Source organism: Strix uralensis, chromosome 16, assembly GCF_047716275.1.
Source record: "Strix uralensis isolate ZFMK-TIS-50842 chromosome 16, bStrUra1, whole genome shotgun sequence".
NCBI lineage: Eukaryota > Metazoa > Chordata > Aves > Strigiformes > Strigidae > Strix > Strix uralensis.
The window spans coordinates 4,229,920-4,255,428 of NC_133987.1; the positions used below are offsets into that span (position 1 = coordinate 4,229,920).

Here is a 25,509-nt window from a genome sequence, read left to right on the forward strand (position 1 = left end):
ACAGGCTGCTGAGTGCCTCAAAACAGGCAGAATTGAACATTTCTGTACATTACTGTGACTGTTTATGTAATTCACTGGTCATTTCAACACATCTGAAAATTTTTATTAATTTTTCTTCAGTTAGGTTGAAAGGAAAATTCAAATGCTGATGAAATACAGTGTATTTAAATGTACTGAGATGTGTTGGTAATGCATCCTAGCTTTGTGATACAGGTTATGTGGTGTTTGGTTTTTGTTGCTTCTTTTCAATGCAGTTAGTGTGATCCAGGCTGTCACTTTCTGAACGGTCTTATGCCGCTTTTGCAACCTGAGTCTTGCAGCAACTTTTTGTGGTTGAAGAGTGGATTAAACTTTAAAACAATGAAGCTTTTGGGATGCCCTTCTTCAGAAAAGAACTTGTTTGCTCTAACCTGGAAAAATGTGGTTGGTTTGTCCGTTCGCTGGGAGGGACTAGGGTTTTTCAAGGCTGGCTTTGTGGGGACGAAATGAAGTTTTCATGCATTTCTGTTATGCTGCAGTAAAAAAATGGTTGGTTTAGGTCACATCCTTGGACTGGAAAACTTCTCTGACACATGCTGCATGTTTGAACAGCTACTCTGATGAATTGAGGCTAGTCTGCTTACATGTTTATTAATGTTGCTGTATGCACTTATCCTTATGTCTTCAAATATATAACTTCTATTTTCACATGGAAGTACCTGTATATGGTCAAGTAGCTTTCTATTTTTAGTTACATACCAAAATCACATTGTTACACAGACACCGCTTAGGATGTGCAATAAAATATTTTAGTGAGCCTCAGTTGCTCGTTTTTAAAAGGCAAAACAAAAAAAAACCACCCACCACTCTATTGGTCTGGATGTTCCAGCCAGGCAGAGCAGTTCCTTCAAGGGGCTTAATGAAGATTTGATTGATTTATTTTGTTCATCTGGAGAGCGTGTGGATTACCTGTGTCAATATTGGGCATGATAAATGAGGGCTGGGCACCTAGAGCAATTTGAATTATTGGAACTATTCAAAGATCAAGAAGTGACTTGATTCAAGAGGCATTACGAGGAGAAAATGCTGAGTGCCTTTTGGGATCTTCTGAGGTAGTGGATCATGATACAAATCAATGACTAGAAACTGATATTGAATGTGTTTATATGCAAGACTGGAATCAAACCACTGAAGAAGTAGGGTTTTGATCAAGCTTCAAAGCCTAGCTGGAGGATGTTCTTTGGCTGTGTGCAAACATAAATTACAAGGTTGAGGTACGATTGCTGGGTGAAACGCAGTGATTTGGGATTACATAGGAGGTCAGAGAAGTTGACGGAATTGTTCTTTTGGGGGAGTAAATCAAAAGGAAGCAAAATCTCCTGCTATTTCTGCCGCCTTCTTTTAGCCAAAACAATAGAAATTTAGGAGTTAGGTTAGATCATCGTATTCACGCCACCTTCGTTTCTTAAGCTTGGTACGATGTTTTGCCAAAAGGCTTGCGAAGAAACTACTTACGGGTCAGTGCTCTACACCGTATGGTTGTATGTGCACAGTACGTGTTGACAGCTGTGCTTTCTGAAAGGCTTTGGAGTTCATGTCGCGGGGACCCTCGCTCGCTTGCTGGCAATAATTGAGTTTCGGGTAAAGATGTACCTTAATGCATGTCATTGTTTAAGACTAGTACAAAATAGTGTAGATGAATATTTTAGTTACTTGTTTGTCATGCTTTTCTCACCTGTGTTTCTGTTTTAACTTGTAGATTTTGGATCTTTGTTTGACTTGGAAAATGATCTTCCTGATGAGCTGATCCCCAATGGCGAGTTGGGCCTTTTAAACAGCAGTGGGAACCTTGTCCCCGATGCAGCTTCCAAACATAAACAACTTTCTGAACTTCTAAGGGGAGGCAGCGGCTCTTCCTTAAACCCAGGAATTGGAAATGTGAACTCAAATAGCCCTGTCCAGCAGGGAGTTGGTAGTCAAGTTCAAGGGCAGCCGAACAGTGCTAATATCGGTAATCTGGGTGCTATTGGTAAGAGCCCTTTAAACCAGGGAGACTCTTCTGCTTCAGGCCTGGCAAAGCAAGCAGCCAGCACCTCCGGACCTACCACACCTGCATCACAAACTCTGAACTCTCAAGCACAAAAACAAGTGGGGATGGTGACGAGCAGCCCTGCAACATCACAGACTGGACCTGGGATATGTATGAATACTAATTTCAGTCAGACACACCAGAACCTTCTCAACAGTAATTCTGGTCACAGTTTAATGAATCAGCCTCAGCAAGGACAAGGGCAGGTAATGAATGGATCTCTTGGGGCAGCTGGAAGAGGAAGGGGAGCAGGAATGCAATATTCTGCCCCTGCCATGCAGGGGAATGCAGGCAGTGTGCTGGCAGAGACTTTAACCCAAGTATCTCCACAGATGGCTGGTCACACCGGACTGAACACAGCACAGACAGGAGCAATGACTAAAGTATGTACATGTCATTTAATATATTCTATTTGTTACACTTGTTTTTTCTCCATACAGGTATTTAGAAAATGTAGTAGATTCTTCTCTGTAGCAGAACTAAAGAATGTACCTTCTTGAGTCTGAGTTACCTGTTTCAGTCACCAGTGATACCATGAAAGGAAGATAACTGAAACAGTGTTTCTCATGTAATCAAAAATTAAAGCACTTTTTGAAAAAAAATAACCATGAAGTTAAAAGTTGGATACTATTTTAGCAGAGTGAATTAGAAGAGAGTAGCATAATCCTGCAGAAAGGAAGCAGATGATTACTTCTGTTCAGGATCTCAGTTTAGCTGCCAGACAACAATATCTTCTAAAGCAATGTGAAAACTGTCGGAGAAGTATTTGTAGATTGAAGGGAGAGGAGTAGCAATTGGTCCTTTTGTCAAGGACCACTGTCAACAGCTGTGTAGTGAATGTTTTTCCAATATAGAGGAACTGGTCTGAAAACATCAAATTTCACATAGATTGCCAAGCTAATATAAATTCTGTGAAAGGCAAGGGCAGTGTCTGGGCAAGAAGTCTAATTCGGTGGCCATTGCAGATCGGGCCAGGGAATATATACACCTGGGAGTATCTGCCTCTGTCTTGGGGCACAGCTCTGGTCCCTGCTCGACATAGTCATTGCTTTTTAGTTCATTTTCCAGGTGTGAGCTTAGAGAAGCATTTCAGTTCCTGCTCCTCCTGTCTTTCAGTTGGATAGCAGTGTGCCTCGTCTCTTGTCTGTGTTACTTTGGTACAGTTCCTTACTGAAATTTTGATGGCAAACCCACTATATTCTGATATGTAGAAAAATACAATGTTTTATCTCTTCTATTTTATCTATTCATACATTACTAGTCATTGTCGTTGTAGTTTATTACATGCAGATGTTAATTTGTTGGTGTGTTAGGAATTGTGGAAAAAATTGCATTGCCTGACATAAGTGTATGCTATGTTCTCTGAAGAAATGCTGACATCGTTGTGGGGTACTGTATGGTTAGTTTTTAATTTTTAAAATAAACATAACAAGCATTCTCTCTGGAGGGAAGGGGATCCCTTTGCTTAAGGAAGAGATGCTTGTATTCTGAGTGAAGATCACAGCATGTGAAAGTACATATAGCTGTCTCCAGCCTCTGAATCAGCCAGATTTGTTGTGTGGAGCAAATTGGTCTGCACAGAAAGCAAATCAGCTTATCTTTCATTTGTTTTTCTTTGAAATTTGTGGGAGGAGTGACAAATTCTAATTATCTGGCTTATTTCTATAAACTTACAATATCTAAGTTCTTAGGAGTAGATTTTTCCTAGCCACTACGCAGTTATGTGGTGAGACTACTGATTTTCTATGTGAACTAACTCAGGTTGAATTACCCCAAAGCAAAGGGACTTGCCTGAGGTCTTCATCTGACGGAGTATGTACAGTGGGGGAAGTTCTGTGATGTCTTGGTCTATTTTACACAAAGCCACCCCTGGTGGAATAGGCCAGCACTTGGACAAATTCCGTTTTCCAAGGACTTCAGTGTTAGCCTGATGCCAACTGCAAATGGGATTCACCAGCTCGGGAAGGTGACCTGGACTTTCTCAGTTAGCATATGTTCAAGAAGTAAAGTAAAAGTTAATTTGAATAGGAATACATTGGGAAAGAATAGTGGAAGTATCTGTGTTACATAAACCGTTAGTTTGTTCTCACATGCAGTGCTGTGCTCAGCACTGGTGATGCATTTCCGAAAGATTAAGGCAAAATTAGTGCTTTGAGAAGTCCTTATACACAAGTTGTTTGGAGAAACTGAGAAAGTAGGACTGTTTAATGACAGAGCATAAATGATAAAATGGTGCTTCTGTGAAGGTGCTAGCACTTAAGTGAAAACAGTTTAAAAAACTTGGCCAACTTATAAAAATAGAAAAATCGGTGTTTTCCAGGGCTCTCATCTCTTGTTGAACAAGGTGAAGCTTAAAAGCATTGTGTTTGGTTTTTTTAGTGTTTTACTTTACCTCTTAATTTTCTCTTCGTAAGAGAGCAAGTGAGCTCAATGTTTCAACACAAACAATTTGTGTTTCCAGTTTGGAACAAATTACTTGCTCCTTGAATTTTCTTCTGACAAGCAGAAGCATTCTCTATTTTTGCCATTTTCCTTAGTAGGCATTTGAGGATTGGCATCCTTTTCCAGCCTCTTCCCATCCCCCAGTTTATTGTCCTAATAGGATTATCAGCCAGGATTGTGTCTTAGCGTTTTTTCTTATTGATGCTCCAGTTGTGATGAAAGCTTTTAAGAAAAGTAAAGCAACACTTCAGTGAGTTTGTTCTTCTGAAACTGAAATTTCTGCCGAAGGAGAATGTGGTTTAGTTTATTTTTTCACCTCCTGTTCCCTGATGTTTACCACAATGTATACAGCTTAAAAGATTTGAAGGACAGCAATAAAAGTGGTGAGGCAGCTGCTATACCTAATAGTGAATGTTTCTAACTTGTCTAAACGGCTTAATGTAGCTGCCATCGTGCTTGAAGAACTGTATAAAGGCTGGAAGCAAATTCTCTAGGTGGTGACTGTAGTGATATATCCTAAGGGAAGGAAAGAGGTGTGAAATACAAATGCATGAAAAAATCTAGAAGAACTTTTTAAACCAAGACTTACTCATTATGTTTAAAATAAGTGATGTGTATCACTGGTTAACCTCATTCAAGTATGCCTCAGAAGTCCATTTTTCTCAGTTCAGTGTGTTTATATGCAGTGTGTAGCACATATGACCCTTTATGGTTTGGGACCAGTTTTGTTGGGCAAGACCTTGCTTCCTCGATGGTTTGTTCTAATCCTTTTTTAGTAAATGACTAATCAAGGAAAGTCCATTGCTTTTTCTGTTTTTCTTTCTTGTGGTATGTTTTTATAAGCATTTTTTCTAGTGAGAGAAAAAGAAGAAAAATAAAAAACCAGAATCTGATCCCTTCACCTGCTCTCAGAAATAACTGGGATTCATTTCGTCTGGGGCATCATAAGCCAATACTGTTAATTTTGAGCTGGACTTGCAGTTTTTTCATTCTTTCAAGAGCTGCCTTAAGTGTGCCAGAAATGAGCATGGTAACTCCAGCTCATGATGCGTGTGCTTGCACAAGCTGAAGGTGGTGGATAAACCTTATCCCTAAGCAATTTGTAAGGGAATGAAAAATAACTGATTCTCAATGTCAGAGGGCCATAAGACATCAAGACAAATGTTTTTTTCATTGGCAGAGAGGGATTAACGCAAAATACTTCTTCAGCCTATAGACACATGAGCAAAGAATTTCATGTGATCCTCTGGAAGAAGCAGCCTGTCAATACAAGTTAAACAATAGCTACTGAAGTCATAGTCATGTTTTCTTGGAAGTATATAGCATGTTCTTGATAGCTGAGAATATTTGTGGAAATAGGGAGTACAGTAGTCCCCGAGAAGGTTTTGTGAATTAAAGATACAACTTACTATAGAAAGGATTTGAATTCTTCATTGGTGGTGACTGTGCAATTTGCATATTCAGATTCATTTAGAGTGCCTGCTTTGTGATTTTGACTTGTCTGAGATCATCTGGAAACCTGAGGAAACCTCTCTTCTATGCTACTGTATATATCTCTGCTCCTTTCACTGCCAGACTCCTTTCCTGTAACAATTTTGCTTCTAACTGTGGCATTGTGGCCCTGTTTTCTTGGCTGACACTACAAGGATAGCTTTCATTTGACAGGGTTGAAGTTCTTCTAGAAATCTGCTCCAAAGAGCAGAAGGATTCTTCTTTGAACAGTTATCACTTGGCGGGGGTAAAAGAACAGATCATCTTGCCACAGTAATTTCCAGTAGTAGCAGAATTGTCCTTTTGTGTTGTACCATGTTTTTTTGTAAAGTCCAGTAAGTCCAGAAAAGACGTTCAAACTATCTAGAAACTCTTTTTAAATTAGAGTTGTTGTTTTAAGATTGTTGGTTGTCGACATTAAGCAGTAGCAAAGCTAAGCAGATGGTCTATTGCTTCCGTAGAAATGAGCACTTCATTGCAAGCACGCTCTGTGCCTAATACTCTCCTGTTGGTGTGAGAGCTCATCTTTTTCAAATGAGGGAGATGAAGCCTTCATGTAGTTCATTGTGGCTTGCAAGAGCTTGAAGTTGTGTAGATTAGATGTTATATAGTCTCTTGTTGAGATGCATTCCCTTTGTCCTAATACTGCTATCAAAGCTTGTGGAAAATCGGAAGAAAATTTTGGGAAGTTCCCACTTATTTTGGTTGGTTCTCAAACTTCCTTTTTGCACTAGGTTAAGAGTTTCAACAGGGATTCACCTAATTGGTACTTTCACTCCTTCCCTTAAGAAGTAGTAACGTCTCATTGAGATGAGTTGTACCCCTGAGTGTTTTCTTTTTCATGTGTTTCTGAGGTGTAATGCCTCCTTATACAGTTCTATAAAAGGAATCACCTTTTCATCAGTAACTTCAGAGCTGTATCACTCCAATAAGGATATACTGGTACCCAGCAGCAGAAATTTAGGAAAAAATCCTGGAGTTGTGTGTGACTGATGATCTGCAGAAGTAATAGCTTTTAAGCTGCAGTGAAACTACAGCTTGCTTGGGGTTCCTTTCAAGTGTTTTTCTCTGTAGAACTAATAAACCTACTTCAAGGTTAGTTTTCTTCCTGAAAGGTGCAGTTTAATCAAACATGTTATTGGGCTCTGTATGCCCCAGAGGAGGATGTAATTGTTTGGTCAGAGCTTAGTCTGGATCTGTAAAGAGTTCAGAAGAAAATGTTTGTTTATTTTCATACCTAGTTATGAGGATTACCACATTATTGTTTTTTTGCAAAATGCGTTTTCAAGATTGTAGATTTTAAGTAATCTCATTCTACATATTTTGAAAACTCTAAAGGAATATATTTGTATTGATATAAGCTAGAACCTACCTGGCAGGGAGAAACTGGCTGGTAGGTCCCAGTGTCATATTTCAGGAGGTGATCTGGTAGTAATGAGTTTAGATACAGACTTCCAAGTGCTGTGCACAATTAATGAGTTTTCATTACCTGTGCATGTATGTATTTAAGTCCCGCTGGAAGTTGGTACCAGCAGTAGGGCTGACGTCAAAATCTTAACACATTCAGAATAATCACTATTTTGCACTACTGTGCAAAACCAGATCTGTTATGCTGGTTTTTTGCATATGAGTTCAGAACAGTTTTTTCTCTTAGCTGTATTGGCCTAATCTGTTTGAATAGTGCATGCTTTCAACTTTGTGTTAGTCAAAATAGCCCCATGGCAGTGCATGTTGCAGTAGGAGAAGTTTCAGATTAAAGAGGAGGAGAAACTCTTACCAGAAGTGAACTTCAGAAAACTGTAAAAACCATTTTTTATGTCTACCAAGAGAATAAACAGTTGTCTCTTTTTAATTTATTTTTTTTTAATTGTTGAGCTATAAAAGAACTGGATTCTGTTATTTGTTGTTTCTAGGCTGGGTGTATATATAACACATGTGCCTTTGACAAGCACATTCGCAGTTTTGCTCCCTGTTGTTCACTGAGTGGTGTTTTGGTGTTGGATATTAATCTTGAGTAAATTTAATAACATAATGAGCTATATTAAAGAGCAAGAATTCTGATACAAGACTTAAATTGTGTATGTAGTTACGTTACTTGGTGTTTTGAGGAATCTGTAGTAAGGAAAATTTGTGATGAGAAAAAATGAAGCAAACTATTTATTTAAACAGATTACCCTGTTGATATTGCTAAGTAGCAGATTTAGATACGCTTGCTGATTGTGAATTAAGCCAGCTGAAGATGTTCTCATTCCTTTGCAGTTCTGTGTGTTTTAGCAAACTGCTGGTGCTGTTTGTTTCTCTGGTGACTCTCAATCTGTCTGAATCTGCCTGAATTGTATTAACATGACTTGCAGTTAATTTGCTTCTCATCCTCTTAGTTGTCCGTAGTAGGCTGCCAAGCTGTCTCCTAGCAGACCATGCCTCTGGCAAACACAAGTAGCCAGTCCAAATCGTATTCCAAATAATTCCGCTTCCCAGTTTCAGGGGAGTCTTAATAATGTTACAGACTTGACCGTAGCTGCTTGGTTCTCTGTTGAATGACTATCACCAAAACAGAATTTTTACTGAGAAGAAACATATGTGCTTTTCTAATAATACAAACAGAAGAAGGATATAAATATATAGAAACACATAACAGCAAAACTCCCTGACTTGTAGTAAAATGAAAATATCTGTAATGCAGTTTTGTTTTGAAACATGACCATGCAAAGTGGTACTCCACAGATGAGTTTACTTGAAGAGATTTTGTGACTTAAAAAGCTCACTTACCACAACTATTACTCCTGGCACCTGAAATTGAGTTATTTCCTGCTTCTAGTACATGAGTGAAATTTCATTTGCAGTTGTGCAATGTCATTGAAGATCTTTGAAGTGATAGTCACTCGGCTGCTGGCTTCTGCTTCTGCTTAAGCAGGTATCTAGGCTCAGTTTGGCTCTAGTACTGCAAGGTAAATGCTGCATGAAATGGAACAGTCAGCCTTCATGGGGACAGACCACAACTTGGTTTCCCTTCCTTCTGCTTCCAACTCGGGCAGTTAAAAAGCCCATCTCTGTTAACTTGCATTGGCTTATCACCCAGCTGACAAAAATGAAATGTTTGTGGTACCTTTTCAGAGTAGAATTGTGCCATTATCTTCTACTGTGGTAACACAACACAAACGGTAAGGATTTTGTCACTGACTCTAAATCATATTGGCTACTGTCTTGTAATTCTTCAACTTTTGTTGTTGGAGTGGGGTTTATTTCCAAGTAGTGTATCTGAAAGAAGGTTTTGGAAATAAAACTAACGGAACTAACTTATTTTGGAAGCCACAGATTAAAAGCAAGATTTCCAGTGTTTCAGAAGGTTTATTAAAATGACAAAAACTTTGAAGTCCTTAGTAATAGATGTGACTTAAATTATTTCTTTCTAGTTTTTAGACTGTTTTCACATCTCTTCCTGCTGCTGTTTGGCTGTTTGAATACACAGGTTAAAAATGACTCCGATATTGAGATTGAGAGGAAAACCTGCCAACTTAAATGTTGGTATGTAGAAGTTACAAAATGCTGGTTACTTCAGTCAGAAGGAAATGTCGTCTTCATAGTGATTTTCTTAATAGACTCCAATCATGCATACAGATGCTATTTCACAGGACCATTTCTGATGACAAGACCTTCTAGCAGGTCTCAAAACTTCTCCTTGCTTAAAAGATAATATATGTACTTGCCAGTGAGCTGTGATTATATTGGGACTCTTGTAATTGGAATTACATACAGAAATGTGTCAAAGCAGCCGGTATTAAGGTCTGAAAGCTAAATGCTGGTGGTCTGTTTCCTTAGAAAAAAAGCAATGCAGGAAACTTGGAAAATTATGTATAGCATGATATACTGTGTCAATCTACCTAAGAAACAGATCAGGAGTGAAGAAGCAGTGGGAAGAGGCCAATCTCCTGTGGCTTCCACTTTGATGAAGTACAAATGGGACACCTTCTACCATCGGACAGAAAAATAACATTATGTTTGAAAGTTGCACTCTGGAATTTAGAAATCCTCTCACTTGCCTAGGGGGTTGAAATTTCAATACAAGAGGCTGCATAGGGCGTGCCCAAGTCTACTTTATAGTGGCCAGGCTATTTTAATCTTTATTTAAAGATTAACTTTTAAACTAGAAAAGATGTTTCAATACACAGTTTCCCCCCCCCCCATCCCCCTCAAATCCTGAATTCTTATTGACGCAATCGCTAGTTTACTTTGCCGGGCTGGGTATAAGGAATGATAAAATATAACAGCATTTTCCTTTCTTCTTGTGAATGTTCAGAGGAAATACCTGCTGTTTTTTGTTTGGAAGCCTGAGTCTATTTGTGTGTGGCATCAATAGACAGTTTGGCTGCTGCAACTTTGTCCATCGGCTTTAAATGACACGTGCTCATTTCTCCTCCCCACCCTCCTCCTCCTTGCCACTGCAGTAAAGAGTATTTACTCCAGAAATTGCTGTGACTGGGAAGGGAAGTGGCATACTAAGCTTATTGTTGTGTTTTAACTGTTTGTATGTAATCCAAGCAATGCTTTAATTTTAAGGCCAGAAATGCTTCGTAGAATTCAGACTTAGATGACCAAGGACTTCAGATGATTTTTGAATGCCTGATGCTACAAAAACTACCTCTTACGTAGCACCTGTAAATGTTAGTACTTACATGTTCTGAAGATGCTCAAGCCCCAAAGTGATAGTGTATTTGGTATGTGTATGTACAAATCTGCCTTAGGTTTGGCAAATAAGAAGCATACTGTGCCATAAAATGAGTTCAGTAGTGCCTTTGTTTTAGAATGAATCACAATGAAAATACAGCATGTTAAATATAGGAACATCTTTGCCAAAAGGACCCATCTATGAAACACACTTTCAGAAGAGTAGTAAGTAGATTGTTTAGCAGTCTCTGAGAGATGATGCCGTTTTGGGGTGGAAAGTGTTCTCAGAGTGTCTGCGGCATAATGCTGTCCTGTCTGTATGGTGTTCTTTTTTTTTTTTTTTTTTTGTAAGGGCATTTTTAAAAACAAACAGAAAACAGGCACCCTTCGAAACTTTTGGCAAATTGACTAAATTAAATAACTACGTTTACAATGGGAGGATCTTTGTGTCCTGGAAATGGAAAAGTGTTGGAACATCACAAGTCAAAGATGGGATTTCACTCTTGGAATGAGCTGTTTGCTTCCTTAGTCTGATATTGGGCATCTTGGGTTAAAATACGTTTCTGGGTTGAAATACGTACTGGATAGTACCATGTGCAGGCTGCTTTCAGTGAGAAGCGTGTGTGTACAGGTCTAGTTTGTTCACGCTGTTCAATTTAAACATGTGCTTAAAGACCACCATCAGATGTTGCGTTGCTTAAAAACCTGTTGAGAAGTTTCTTGATAGCTTCACGAAAATTGTTAAATCTTCAAGGAGAGCATGTTTCTACAGAAAGACTGGAGATTTCAAGGTAGCTCTTAAAGTCAGTATGCTGTTTCAGAATAAACATATTTGGCTTTTAAAGTGGCTTAAAAATTATTTCAAGAGTGCTAATGATTTATAGTTCTGTTTCTCCATAGTTATTGTTAATGTCAGGCTATGATACTTGTCCTGAGTGGTTGTTTTGAGTAAACTATATTGATGGTTTTTTCTTTTGATGTATTTAATGTAACCTGTAGTGTACATTTCTTTCTTGTTTATTTGATTTTCTTCCCTTCTCCCCCCTTTCTGGATTGAACTAGAATAATTACTACTTTTAGAAGCACAGTCTCTCCCTTCAGTGTGTCCACTTCTCCTTTAGGATTCAAGTCTGTCAAGGAGATTACATACAAAGAAAGGAAACAGAATACCTCTTTTCATTATATTTTTGAGATGCCTTTCCTGTTACTCTGTACAGCTACTATTGCCTTTTTCCCCACCTCTGTAGAATATTGTATCACATCACATATCATGCCTGATAATGTATCTTTGGCCAGCTTTGTGAGAGAAATGGGAAAGAATCTCTTAAATAGTGCTACCAGTTTTTCTTACCAAACCACCTTATTCCTTGTAATACTAACAGTTATTCCTTATAATACTAAATTTTTGGAGCATGACGTGCTCTCCTTTTGCATGGCTGTCTCCAGCCAACTATAGGAACTTCCAAACCGCTGAGGTGCCAGCAGACACATCTGTAAATTCTTTTGTGGCCTGTCAGGTATATTTTGAAAGGCTAATATCTACAATACAGAAACTAAAGAAGCATGGACTTTGTGTTGAGATTTGCTGTTGGTTTAGAAACCTGCATTGGGCTTAATGATGATGAAGTATAAGAGTTGGGGGAGGACAGTGATATTTGAGTTGAGCTCCAGTGTTGTAAAATTCGATGTGACTCAGTGTGTTTTAGTGCATGGTGATGCTTCTTCGGGAAGTAACTCAAAGATTTTGGCCTGTGAATATACAATCAAGAATCTGTAGAGGTGTATCTTAACTGAATCTCAGTCTTTCAAAATCCTCTTTTTAAGTGTTGTTGAATTACTGTTTGGGTCCAAACTAGATTTTCTTGATGAAACAAACCTTTGAAACATCTTTAGTAAGTTTTGAGGTTCTGGTTAACTTCCTATTCTTACGTAGTAAGAATAGTTCTTGTTTATCTGAAGTCAGTCACTTTTTCTGCTTGGCACTGAAAAAACTCTTGAAGCAATTGAAATACATGGATCAGTTGTGGTTAATTATCCATTAGAGCTTTGAAGTTTTTATGTGCAGAGGTTACACTCATTACAAAATAAGCCGCCTGAGCTTTATTTTTGATTCGTAAGTACAACAGTGATGCTCAGTGCAGAAATTGCTTTGATTCTTCCTATAGTATATTCCCTTGTGTTAGTACTCAGGCTCATGCAGAATTGTGGAGGCATTTTCTTTCTTCAGGCATATACACTGCAAGCATATGATTATATTTTTTTGGTCTAGAAAAGGTTAATTTCTAGTTAAATGCGTTAGGAGTTTGTTCTGTATCTATCCAGTCATTTGTAAAGAGCATTTTCCCAAGAAATTTCATCTTTTGTATTTCAGTAATTACGCAGAAACGTTTGTACATTTTTAAAGTGGTCTCATTTCCGTGGAATTCTTAAATTTGTCTTTGAGCTCTGTGAAATGCTTGGAAGAGAATTTCAAATCTTATTACAAGTGGTAATAAAACACCTGGCTTCCTCTTAATGGGATTTTTAAAATTTTACTTCTAGCTTTACCAAATCTTTCATCCTGTAATAATGGATGAAGTAAATTACAATTATTCCTGGGCATTTGGGTATTTTCCTTTGAGTTAGTTTACTACTGAAGAGCAATACACTCTAAATGCCTCATGAATCTGTTGTGGTAGGCTTTTGTTATAGCAGTTAGCTTAAAGTAGTAGGAGGGTGGAGACTTTCAGCACAAGATAGGCTTCTTCTGAACGCTGCTAGCCAGATCATGATTTAATTCTCCAAACTGATTCTTGAAATGTTACTTTTTTTAAGGCGTTCTTGTTACTCACTGACTTCAAAAGTGAATATTTGTAAATTAGTATTTTTGTCAAACTGCCAAATCTGCAGATTGGTTTAGGTGAGGAGCTCTCGCCTCAGCTGAAATAATAGGATCACCACCATTCTTGCACTGAAACTGAATTCACTTTTTTTTTTTTGGTAACACCGCTGGCTTTCTGCCATAAAATGATTAATCTTTTCCTTGCTTCTCCATCTGTCCCTCTGGCGTATACATTCCAAGCACCATGGTGACTTTCTTTTGGAACACGTTACTATAGGATGAAATAGTAATTAGTAGAGACTTACTTTTTTTTTTTGTCAGTAAACAGATACAAGATGATGCCAACATAGTAAAGAAAGCCTGTCCTTACCACTTAACAAATGAACATAAATTCCTAGTGGACCTATCTTTTACACTTCTCTGAGAGCCTTAATCGGTTAAGTGGACCTTGCTTCGTGTTAGAGATTTGTGTTTCGTACCAGAGGGAGATAAGAGTCCAAAGTGCGAAGTCCTTGGCGTGTGCCTGGCTGGAAAGCTGCTCTTTTGTACTGAGCGTGCGAGCAAAGCGGCTGATCGGAGTGGTGGCAGTAGCACACAGGGACTGAGGAGGGATTAACTCTCCAGGTGGTTGATGCCGGATCATAGTAGCTCTGAACTTGTGCGTGTTAAACTCATCTGGGAACCGGTGGTGAAGTGGTGCAGATGGCGAAGCATAGGTCTCGGTCTCTTGTTGAGTTACTGCTCTGGAAAGCAGAAATCAGCCTTTTGACAGCAGTTCTGTCCTCTCGCTGTTCCTTACTAACAGTATTAAAAGCAGCTGAACTGTCTGTCAGTCTGAATTTCTGATGCTCCTCCATTACTTAGAGCAGATCTACTCTTGTATTCACAGTACTTTGTATACTTTAATCGACAACTTCTGAATATGAGACACCTGACTGCTTGGTTTCCTTGTCTTGAGAGAAAGATAAGAAAGATCAAAAGGAAGAAAGTTAAAATTATTTAAGCCAAGCAAGGTGACACGCTTCTTGGTAGCAAAATCATTTCAATGGATGGGAAGAGAGAAGGGGGACAAAATGCTGAGCTTTTTAACCAGGCTGCCTGTTGAAAGCCCAGATTTGAAGTAGGTGTAGTAATTTGACAACAAGGGATTTGAAGGCTTAGTCTGATAATGGAGTATTAAGTGACTGGCTTTGGTGAGGTCCATAAAAGAGGAAAGTAAAGGGTGCACGGGGTTGCATGGCTTGGTGGCAGCAAGTACAGAAGTTCTGAATGATCCCTGTCCTGTAGTGACTCACGACTGTGACAGCTTGGTGCAGGAGCACTATGCAATTTCTGTATACCCAATCGTTCTGTTCATGCCGAACCCAAAGGATACTTCTTGGATCTGTGGGTCATAGCAGGAAGTGCAGAATTTCCATTTTGTGCCAGCTTGCTTGCTCGAGGAGAAAAAAAAAAAAAGAGAGAAGTGTCCCTAACATATCAGTGATGTAATAGGGTTTTTTGGGTGAAGCATGTGAGATGCTGAGTAGCAATGGCTCTAGAAGGGTTGGATTATTTATGCACAGTAGCTCTGTCAACCTAAGGCTATTGATTACGGTATAACCCTAAAGTTACAGCTCAGGCATTCAGAAAACTGAATCACAGTTTATAGGTAGCTTTTGAAAGGTAGAACTTATTGTCTCCTCAGCATTTAGCATGTTATTTCATACTGGGTTGTTTTGGTGATACAACAGGAGGAAGTAGGGGGAATGTCCTTCCTTGTAGATACAAGGGATTTAGAAGAAAGCAGTAGTGAGTGACAAATATGTTACTAGAGCAGTTTGTACTGTTGAACCAGCAAGATGTCACGTATACAACCCTTCAACATTACTGTTAGTTTGTGAAGATCTGGCCTCTTATCAAGACAGAACGTATCTAGGATTCCTCTGCTCGCTCTCTTATTCCCTCAATTATGACATGCATGGGGTTTTTTTTTCTCTGAAATAATTTAAATTATTAATCTGGAGTTTACAGTTAAATTGATTTTAGCTTTTGTACCATAGACTAAGTCCAGAATAATATAAGGATAGTGGTGACTCACTAAAAGGCTGTCTGTGTCTTCCTCCTGTAACTGTTTTGTCAGATTCAGGGGTATGGGAACAGTTTGGTGGGAAAAAAAGGCTCTGAGCTTCTGATTAGTCTATTGCCAAAACAGATCTGAGAGTAGCATAACAGTAGATTGGCTGTGTATCCTCACACTGCCCCTGTAGAGGCTGTAGTTCTTCACAGCAGCCCTCCCCAAGGGTCTTCTAAACCATTTCCTACCGTGCTTTCAGCTCCCTCCCATGTCCTCAGATAATCTTTCTGAGGTGCTGACAGGACAAAACTGGCAGTAATGGTGGCTCATTCAGAGCCCTGGATATGCTGTCTGCTGCTAAAGGCAGTGGGTAATGGCAGAGGTCTTTGTGCCTTTTCTTCGTGGAGATGTTAATCTGAGTGTCATAATCTACCCGTCCATCTCTCTACTCAGCAATCTTAGGAACTTAATTATCTGTGAGACCTTTAACAAAAATGGGTCAAATTGACCAGTGATTTCCAAAGTGATTAGAGAAAAATTGATTTGAGGAAGGGGGAGGAAATGTCACAACACTATTGCTTAAGCCCAGTTTCCTTAGGATACCTACCTAATAACAGAACCGGTTTTGTGATCCTGCAATCAATGTCAGTCTGAAGAGGCAACTTAATTGCTGCTGGACTGAGTGAATGAGTGAAATTCTGTCTCGCAGTCCACTCTGTCTCTGATCTCGAGTTGTTAGAAGAGCAGTCATCTGAAGTTGCACTTAACCACGCTCAGTCTAATACAGTTCTGCGATGCAGAGGAGGATACAATAGTTTGATGCGGTTTTTGGCTTCTGTTCTGCACCTCTGCTTTCCTGGACTTTGATACTTGTCTCTGGGTTTGGTTAATGGACTTGGCAGATTGGTCAAGGTCTTAGATCATTTTTGCTTCCTGAGATAAATTTTTCTTCTCACCTTTCTGTGTTGTCTCTAGACAAGCAGAAGGGAACTTCTAATTCCCCTTTCTATTACTAGGTTTCATTTTATAAAGAATTAAGCATATAAAAATGGCAGTGATACAAAGTCAAACATGATACCTATGATTATAGGCCTTAGGGCTTTCATGAATTAATTCCTGTTGATGAGTAGAAGCACACACTATTTAGATAAGAGATCTTAAGAATTTCAGTGGAATTTGGTCACTTAATTTTTTTTTTAATATTTGCTTTGAAGCTATAAAGTTCAGCTCTTACCTGTTGATATGTCTTTGCTAAATAGAAAATATTTGTGTTATCACCTTTCTTTTCCCAAAATCGGTACTTTAGGATCACTTCAGTCTTCACCTTAAGATAAGCAAATTAGTAAGCTTAAATAATAAGCTGAATAAATTGGGTTATTAGATTGCAGTTAGACTGTCTGTTGTAGCCATGCCTTTAAGCCCTGTGAATAGTTCTTGAGACCTCTCTGAATCCTGTCATTTTTACATATTGTTCATGAACTAATACAGCATGATCTTCATCATTGCAATAGCATTCACGTCAAGCCAAACACATAAAGATGTCGTTGCTTTACACTTACCCAGTCTTCTTTTCATACCTCCTGTTTCATATTGAGAGCTCGGATTTGTTGTTTCAAGCACTTTGCAGATTCACAGCTTTCAAAGTCCAGCCAAGCTTGTCTAGCTTCCTTCCTTCCATTCTAGGACAGTTTTCTAGTTAAAAATCTAGTAGGTACTGAATTTAGTATTAACAATAACTATTTTTAGTTTACAGATTGGATCATAATCAGATTACTTCAGCCAGGCTTATTTTCCACTGAACCCATGCTCCTTTGAGTTCTTTGATTCTCCTATCAACCTTTCAGTATTTTTTCTGCTGTCAGACTAGTCCACATCTGGTGGTATTACTTTGTTTTTAAATACTTGGCCAGAATAACCGCCTTCCTTTTTGTACAGAAGAGTCAGTGCTTCAAAACTTAACGAAAAAATCAACATTTAACTTGGAGATTAGTCCAGAAAAAGAACTTATCTGTCTGGACCAAGTAATTTTAAAAACATCTATAACATTAACTTCTTGTAGCAGCAGTGATGCAAGATAGGAAACCAGAAGTGTTGTCAGAAGTAGGTGCTGCTCCTGATAGTGATAATGAACTCTGCCCTGCCAGACCTTTTATGATAAGTTTGGAAATCCCGGAGTGAAAGGTGAGTTGGGGCAACAGAAGAGAGCAGAGTTTCTCAAAGGAAAATGGGTAGCAAGGAGCAGAACTGTATACAGTTCTGTGGTTTATGACAGCATATTGGAGGGGAAGCTAAAAAAGGGATTGTGACTAAGGAATTATGTGCTTGTAACAGCGAATGGTTTTTGCAGCATGTTGTACTGTTGCATGTCCTGGAAGCCTCAGAGGAATATGTGGTAATGAAGTAACTCTGCTTGAATGAGAGGACTGTCTGTAGAGGTAGAGGTGAAGGGACACTTAATAAAAACTTAGAGTGGGAGGAAAGGATAGGATTTATTTATGGCCTAGATGCTTCATGTACAAAGAAGGAGTAGTTCCTTGATGCTGGGCTAGAGGAAGAAGTACTGTGGTATGTCAGCAGTGATAAAGAAGGGAGGAAAAGAGTAAGCTTTAAAAATAGAAGAAATGGCATAGTGTGAAGATCCAGTCAGGTCTGAAGGTATCTTTTAAATTAGATTGGTGAACTTCTCATTTCTGTCATATCAAGTCTGAGTTGCACCATCAGATGAGGTATATAGATTTGGTCACAGACTTGATCTGTAATACCTGTGAAACTCCAGGAACTAGAGGAAATTGAATTGCTGTTCTGCTCTGAAAATAACTAAAAAGCAACACAAAAGAGAAGTACCTCCCACACCTGCTGCTCAGAACATTGCAGTGTGAGATGTCTTGTGCAGTCCAAGTCAGCTAAACAAAGGTTCTAAGTTTTTCTTTTTTCAGGTTGGAAGTTTGTACATTCCTTGGTTTGTGAGAGTAGAGTGAAATACCCTGTTTCCCATCCAAGTCAGTAATAGATTCCAGTATCTTAGAGAGTTGCCATAGTGATAAAAAAGGGAACAGAATCTGCTGTCTTTCTGGGATAGCAGAATTATTAAATTAAATGCATCTTTTCCATTAAAAGAGAGTAGCATTATCATATTTCTGAGAAGAACTGTTTTAGACTAGAAATAATGTGTTTAAGCTGGTGTCCTGCATTAATCACGTTACTACTTCAGGCACTTCTAGCCGTGACTTGCGGTTCTGTGCTGGGCTGGTTTATAGCACCCCTGCACCTCCCCCATTGCAATTGATGGAGCAGCTGCGTAGAAAACACCTTGCTTGTGAAAAAGTCGGTTTTACTCCCTCAGAAGTCCTTGCAGTTGTGACCACAAAGAACCGGGTAAGAAGCAAGAGTTGCGCAAAATGGTAACACAGAAACAGGAGTGTAGAAGGTGAGTTGCCAGAGGATGAGGTGGGATGAAAGGAGCCACCACCGGATGGAGTGAGGAGAACGTGGCCTGCAGAAAGTGGTGGTTGCATCAGGTAGAGAAAGAAAATTAACTGACAGTTGAATGAACTGCTAGGAAGGAATGGCAACAGGGGAGGGAACATCCTTAAGCTTAGAACAAAATGGGAGTGAACTGCAACATAACCCAGGTTTTCAGAGAGAACCTTTCTGCTTTTGTTGTAATGGAAATGCACCGGCCACCATGCTGAAGCTTGAGTAGTTCTGTGATACACATCTGTGCCCATTCCTTGCAGGTAGAAAAAGAAACAACTCGCACTGGATTGCTTTTTGCTTTTGTTCCTTTCAGGAAAGTAAATTTAACAAAATTTAAGCAAAATACAAGTCTTTCTGATGGCTCAGAGTCCCGCGTAAAAACAACAATTCTTACCAGGGTGTTAACTCCTGTGTTGTTGCTGGTTTATCTTCTTTGATGACTTGTAATTACCTAGTAATCTTCCCCTGAACTACCTACTTTGGGATCAGAGTTCCATTTCAGAAATATAAAAACAAAAGGTCTTCTGAAGGTCTGTCTTCCCCCACCTGCTCCCTCATTTCACATAGGAAAAAACCTGAGGGCAGTGGCAGGAGCCACAGCGTTTGAACCTTCTGACTCGTTTGCTTCGGAGCTGCTGGTTTCAGTTTGCAGAATGAATAAGCAGTGTAAAATCTTTACTACGTATAGGCTCAATCATCTGATTATATTTGCCAGTTGTTTTCTGAGATTTCAGTTAGCAGTGGGTTAGATAAAGTTCCACGGAAGGTCACCTGATCTCAGTGTTCAGATAATTAACCAGGAAATGCCAGTTAATAATGCCTTATGCACTTGGATGTCTTTCAGTGTTTGGTATGCAGGGGATCTGCCTGATTCTTCCTTTTCTTCCACCTCCTATTTCTTGCCTTCCCGCTGGTGAGGAGCTGACAGTGGTTTGCTTTGCTGGAGTCCCTACCTGACTGCGTTTGCTGGAGGTGGTTGCTGCTGGAATAAATGCCGAGCTGCTCCTCAGGTTACCAGTAACAGCTCTGAAACACTGTTGATCTTAATGCTGTTTGGCAGCAGGTTGTTCTGCCACTAAAACTCCTCATTGATCCCAGCCTTGGTTGAAAACTGTTATAAATAGATAAAAGTTCATTAGAGCAGTTCTTGCATTGTGTTGTGTGCTTCTAGTCTCTGGAAATCACAGTTCTGTTAATAACATTAACTCCTCTGAGGCGAAACTGAGTTTAAAATTACCCTAAAACTTCGAGGGTCTGTGAGCTTAAATAAACTTGTCTTGTGTATGGTCCCTCCTGATTTTTGTCTCCATATTTAGTTCAGGGATTACCACATAAGATAGGTCTTTCCACCTTTTCAGATTTTTTTTTTTAAAGCTGGACTTCCCCAAAAAAAAAAATCCTTGGCAGTTTGTTTCAGTGGCAGTAATTTACAAAAATGAAGTGTAGGTTAAAGGGCATATCTAATGTTTTACAATGTTATCAAACTTAACTGCCTTTTTAAGTTGTAGACTGGTGTAACTCTTTAGCTTTAGGTTCCTTTCACTTATTGAAGCACAGCTTTAGACATCAAAATACTGTGTGGCAGAGAGCAGGTTTAAAAAAATACAAGGTTTCAAATGGAAGCTACTCTGCTTCCAGCCTGATTTCGAAGGACAACAAAGCATTCCTTAAAATTTCAATCAAGTATCTATTATTTAATGACCACCTAGAAAAGGAAAAATTATTCTCATCATATTAAGCACTCCATTTGGAAGACTTGAAAGGTTGCTTTGTTGTCTTATGGAGTTGTGATATATTTAATAATGAGATCTATTGAAAAGGAAATACTAAAATATGATAAACCAGCCTGGTTTATCATACCTGTTAGAATTGCAGTTCCTTAGTGCTTTTGGGATGTTCTAGCAGTTCAGAGTTTTAACAACCTTAAAATGAAATTTTCAGTTGTCTTTTGAGACCAAAATATTTGTAATGTTTTTCCTAAAAATCTATTTTTAAACATTTTTCCTTTAATAAAAAAATTATCTTTCTTGATAGTGAAAGAAACACGAAGAACACTTCTCTCTTTCTTTTGGAGCAAGAACTTAAATTTGTGTAAAATTTGCTTAGCGTTCTCACTGCCTAAAGAAAACCTCTCTTCTGCTTTTTGAAAATTCAGCTGTGTTTAAGATCCTGACACAGAGGCTTATTACGTTGCGCAAGCTCAGCACATCCATGTTGGGCAGCTTCATTGTCTGCACTGAGTCTTTTCCACCTCCTCCTGGGTGGCTGAGCGGTGGCTGAGCATGCTCCAGCCTCAAGCTGCGAGGGCTAAGAAGCCCAAGTAGGGCCGTGGACGTAGTGGAAATAGGTTCATGTGTAGACAACATTTCTGTCCCAATTTGGGCTCACCACTGTGCTTTCACCGTGGTGATGGGGCTGTAGGGGCTTGTAGGAAGTTGTAGCATAGCAGTGGTTGCCAGAATAGTCAGTATATTACTCAATTTGAAAAAAAAACTCCACCAAACCTGCAAGCAAGTTCAAAGAAGACTAGAAGGACCAAGTCCTCCTGCAGGCAAGTGACGTTTGTAGTTGGAGATTTAGACACAAGGAGAAAGTGAGTAACAGCCGAACAGCTAATGCTCCTATTTCTGGCCTCTGAAAGGTTTAAATAGTCATAAGCTACTTTCTCAGAATCTCACTTTTAGTTTCAGAAATTTTCTTCACTGTTAATAGGCTATCATAGCATTAATGAATAGCTGTAGATACCAGGTGATCCTTTCTCTTACCTTGGCTGAAATAGTGGGTTGAATGGGTAAGTTTATTTAATACTTTGCTATTCTTCAGAGAACAGCTGCCAAAATAAATGTAATAAATTAAAAAAACTAATTTATTTGAACATACAGTCCTACAAAACAAACGCAGAGATACAGAAAATAAAATTCTTGATATTTATGAGATGTGATGGTAGCTAATACCACTTTTCTTTAAAAGCAGTCTTTATTACTAAGCTTTTGATGCTCTTAAGCATTTGGGGTTTTTTGGTCTTGTATGCTGTTTGAATTACTCAGCTATACTCTGGAACACAGCATATACATGACAACCTCTTACATTGCCAAGTAACAGCTTGCTTTTTTAATGTGTATATAGTGGGTCAGATTATTCTGTAAAGATGTAACATTTTGTACAGTGGAAAAAGGCTTGAATTTGGCAACAGTCACTCTGCAGGATGCAGGTTAAGGGAGTGTTTCCTAACATAAAGCTACTTTTGAGTGTGGCTGGGCCAGCTGTCTGAAACCCAAGTGTACAAAGTACGCTGACAAAGAGGACGAGGCACAGTCAAATTGTTTATTGGACTCTGCCCTGACATAACTTACTGTTCTTAACCAGTGCTTCATCAACTGGTCATTCAGTCTGATTCCTGTAAGCATGAAAATCAACCACTGAGCAGTTCCTTATGATGAGGCTGTTACACTGATAAGCTGACATGCGTGGTCCCTCTTCCAGCCACAGGAGTAGTTCTCCTGAATCCCTGCTGGTAAGGGAAGTGAAAAGACCAGGACCATGGAAAACTAGTGTGCTGTGTAAGGAAGGGCTAGAGAGGTCAAAGGAAGGGGAAAATAGGATTTAATATTTCAAATAAAGACTTGCTCAGTGGTTGGATTTATATTTAAGACATTCTGACAGGTGATAAAGTCATCTAGAAATCCTCCCAGTGTGAGGTAGAGGGGAGCACAAACATGATCTGTAGACTTTTATTTCCTCTTTATTCAGAGGGGGGAAGGAGAGTCCTAGTCTTAGTCATCCTCTTTGAAAGAAGTAAATTCCTGCTAAAATGGCTTTTCAGGACCTTTTGTCTGGTGTAATATTAACTGGCTCAAGTAATAGAGATTTCACCACTTCTCATGGGAGAGTGTTCTTCAGGAGAAATGGCTCTTTGGATGGGCAGTGTTCTCTTCACTTATTCAGGGGGAGTCATATTTCTGCTTGCTATTCTTAAGGAGTTTTGGGGGTGTAATTTGTCAAAGATGTCAGCCTTAGATAGATGTACTTTTGTTCCGACATCTCAAGTACCAAAACCGAAGTAGATTTGCAAGATGCCTGTATATATTCCCCTCCCTCCCCATCTAGTCTATGCACAGTCATGCTTTATACACAGAATGCACAGACTATTACAGGATTTGAGGCTGGTTTGGTTTTCAAAAGTTTTTGCAGTGCTGGAAAAAGTAATTTGTCAATGCAGATTGGGAAGGATAATCTTGTTTTCTCCTTCGCATTTGTACAGTGATGTAAGTTGAATTGCAAGACTTCAGACACACACAGCTGTGTAAATTTGTAAAATCCTTTTCAAAAATTTAATTTACATTTGATTAAAGTTGAGAATTTAATATTGAGCAACTTAAACTGGAATTTGGTCTCTGTGAATGCAGAGATGGATATTTGACATATGTCTTCTTTTTTTTTAATGTCCCTTCGGAATCAAGGAAATTATAATAATTTCATTCATTCTTTTCCAGATGGGAATGACAGGTAACACTAGTCCCTTTGGGCAGCCTTTCAGTCAAACTGGAGGGCAGCAGATGGGAGCTACAGGAGTGAATCCTCAGTTACCAAACAAGCCAGGCATGGCGAATAGTTTGTCTCCCTTTCCTGCCGACATCAAGAGTACTCCTGTCACCAGTGTGCCAAACATGGTGAGTTGTACCTGCCTGTTTCCCTTATTCATTATGTCTTGCTAGTGCGTGCTAAATTCTTGGGTGATGCGGCTTTTGCAGCATTACTGGACGACTGCTCCACGGTCATTTAAACATTAGAGTTGCCCCACGGTTGCTCATCACCACTGCAGTGCATGCAGAAAGTGCGTGTACGTTTTTATGCAGTAACTTTCTAAGCAATCACAGTGTTTTGTTATAAGAATCGCGTTACATCCTTTCATTTTGTCTGGTACACTTAGTTCCAAACCAGATGAAAATGTCTTCTCTGTAAGTGCTGTTCGTAGGTATAAGTTCGTAAATCAATTAGAATGTGTTGGATACATCATCAGCTTCCTGAAACTAAATAGTACCTTTCATATCCTTTGAATCTAATACGGTAAACACCCCACATGCTTCTCAGTTTATATTGTGCATGACTTGCAGCTCGCAAGCCCATGAAGAGAATTCTTATTAGGATACCTTGCCCAAGTTTGTAGTGTTCTGTTTACTAGAGTTTTCTTAATAAAGTGAAATTAAATATTCCCATTTGTCTCAGTATGTCTGCGTATTAATCAAACTGCTTGTGTTGTTTCTATGGAAACTCCAGCTTGTTGCATTTTATATTCTTAGACATGATAGCAGTTACTATAGAAACTTGTAAAACCTTCCGTAAGATGCAAATTGCTTATTTTTTAATTTAACTAGAAAAGCAGCTATTTTTTGGCACAAGCAATGCTTGTCCTTCCATCAGTGAGTTTGCTACCTGCCTATCACTAATAAGGCTATATATGAGAGGGAACAGGATGTAATAAACTTCCTCTTTTCTCCTGATTTTAGAGGACCACTTCCTAATTTTCCCTTAGTTACACTGTGGAATCTTTGTTTAATATCATCTGTCATTTACTGCTTATGATTATGGAAAGGAGCTGGTGACTAGGATTAAGACCATGTTTAGAATGCGACTTACACTCATGCAGAAGATTTGTAAAAGACAATTTGCTGTGTGACTATCCTAATTTTGTTTTTAAAATACTTTTAAGTTTGGATCAGGTGTAGAGCAAATGAATTATTGCCCTGATTCTGCAGAGAACCTACAAATCTGGCCAAAGTGCTGTATTCATCTCAGGGACTGGATGATTCTGAAGCCTAATTTTGTGCTCATTTAAATGTCAGGTTTTGGGAAGCCTAAATCTTAATGTACTTGCTTACTAGTGTAGGACGTAATGGCAGATACTCAGCTGGAATAAAGGCATTTGCTATCAAGGCTTGTCCAGTGATGGGGAAGAAGTGAAAGAAAAAACTTTCAGTTTCCTTTTTCCTGTCTTGTCCAAGAGATACTATCAATTGCCATTTCTTTAAAATGTCAAAAATACCAGTTTTCTGAGAGAACAATCAAAACCATCTTTCTTTGTTTCTCAGCTGTCAAAAGCTTTGTATCTCCAATATATCTTTTTCTCTCTCAAGCCAATACAGAGAGTAATGGTCACTTCAGCCAATAGACATCTGTACTGTTGAGCCAAAAGGTCTCAGCCCTGCCTATGGATGTGGTGGTTAGAGTCTGATTGTGGTGCTGATGGGGGTGGAACTTTCATCTTTAAAAACTGAAGTTTTCATCTAAACATTTTTATTGCAAAGCCAAGAATTTAAAAGGAAATGTCAGACTTGTTAAATTTTAACCTTTACTTGGCAGCGGTGGGTAAGGCAGTGTAATTATTTGGTAATAGTACATACATGGCCATATGCTATTCCTTCCACAGGGACTATGCTTGATTCAGCATACAATATGAACAGTGCCCTCTGAAAGAGCATATAGTCAACA

General features: G+C 39.0%; 1 protein-coding gene across 5 annotated transcripts in view; it reads left to right on the forward strand.

Annotated features, from left to right (window-relative positions):
• Positions 1–25,509, forward strand: part of CREBBP (CREB binding lysine acetyltransferase) — a 97,800-nt gene that overhangs the window by 12,563 nt on the left and 59,728 nt on the right. For 4 of the 5 annotated variants that reach the window (XM_074886617.1, XM_074886618.1, XM_074886616.1 and 1 more), the window contains exons 2-3: positions 1,739–2,451; positions 23,514–23,690. In XM_074886617.1, coding sequence (XP_074742718.1) covers positions 1,739–2,451; positions 23,514–23,690 — 890 coding nt within the window. The remainder of the gene's footprint in view (positions 1–1,738; positions 2,452–23,513; positions 23,691–25,509) is intronic. The other variant, XM_074886619.1, reaches the window with a different exon arrangement.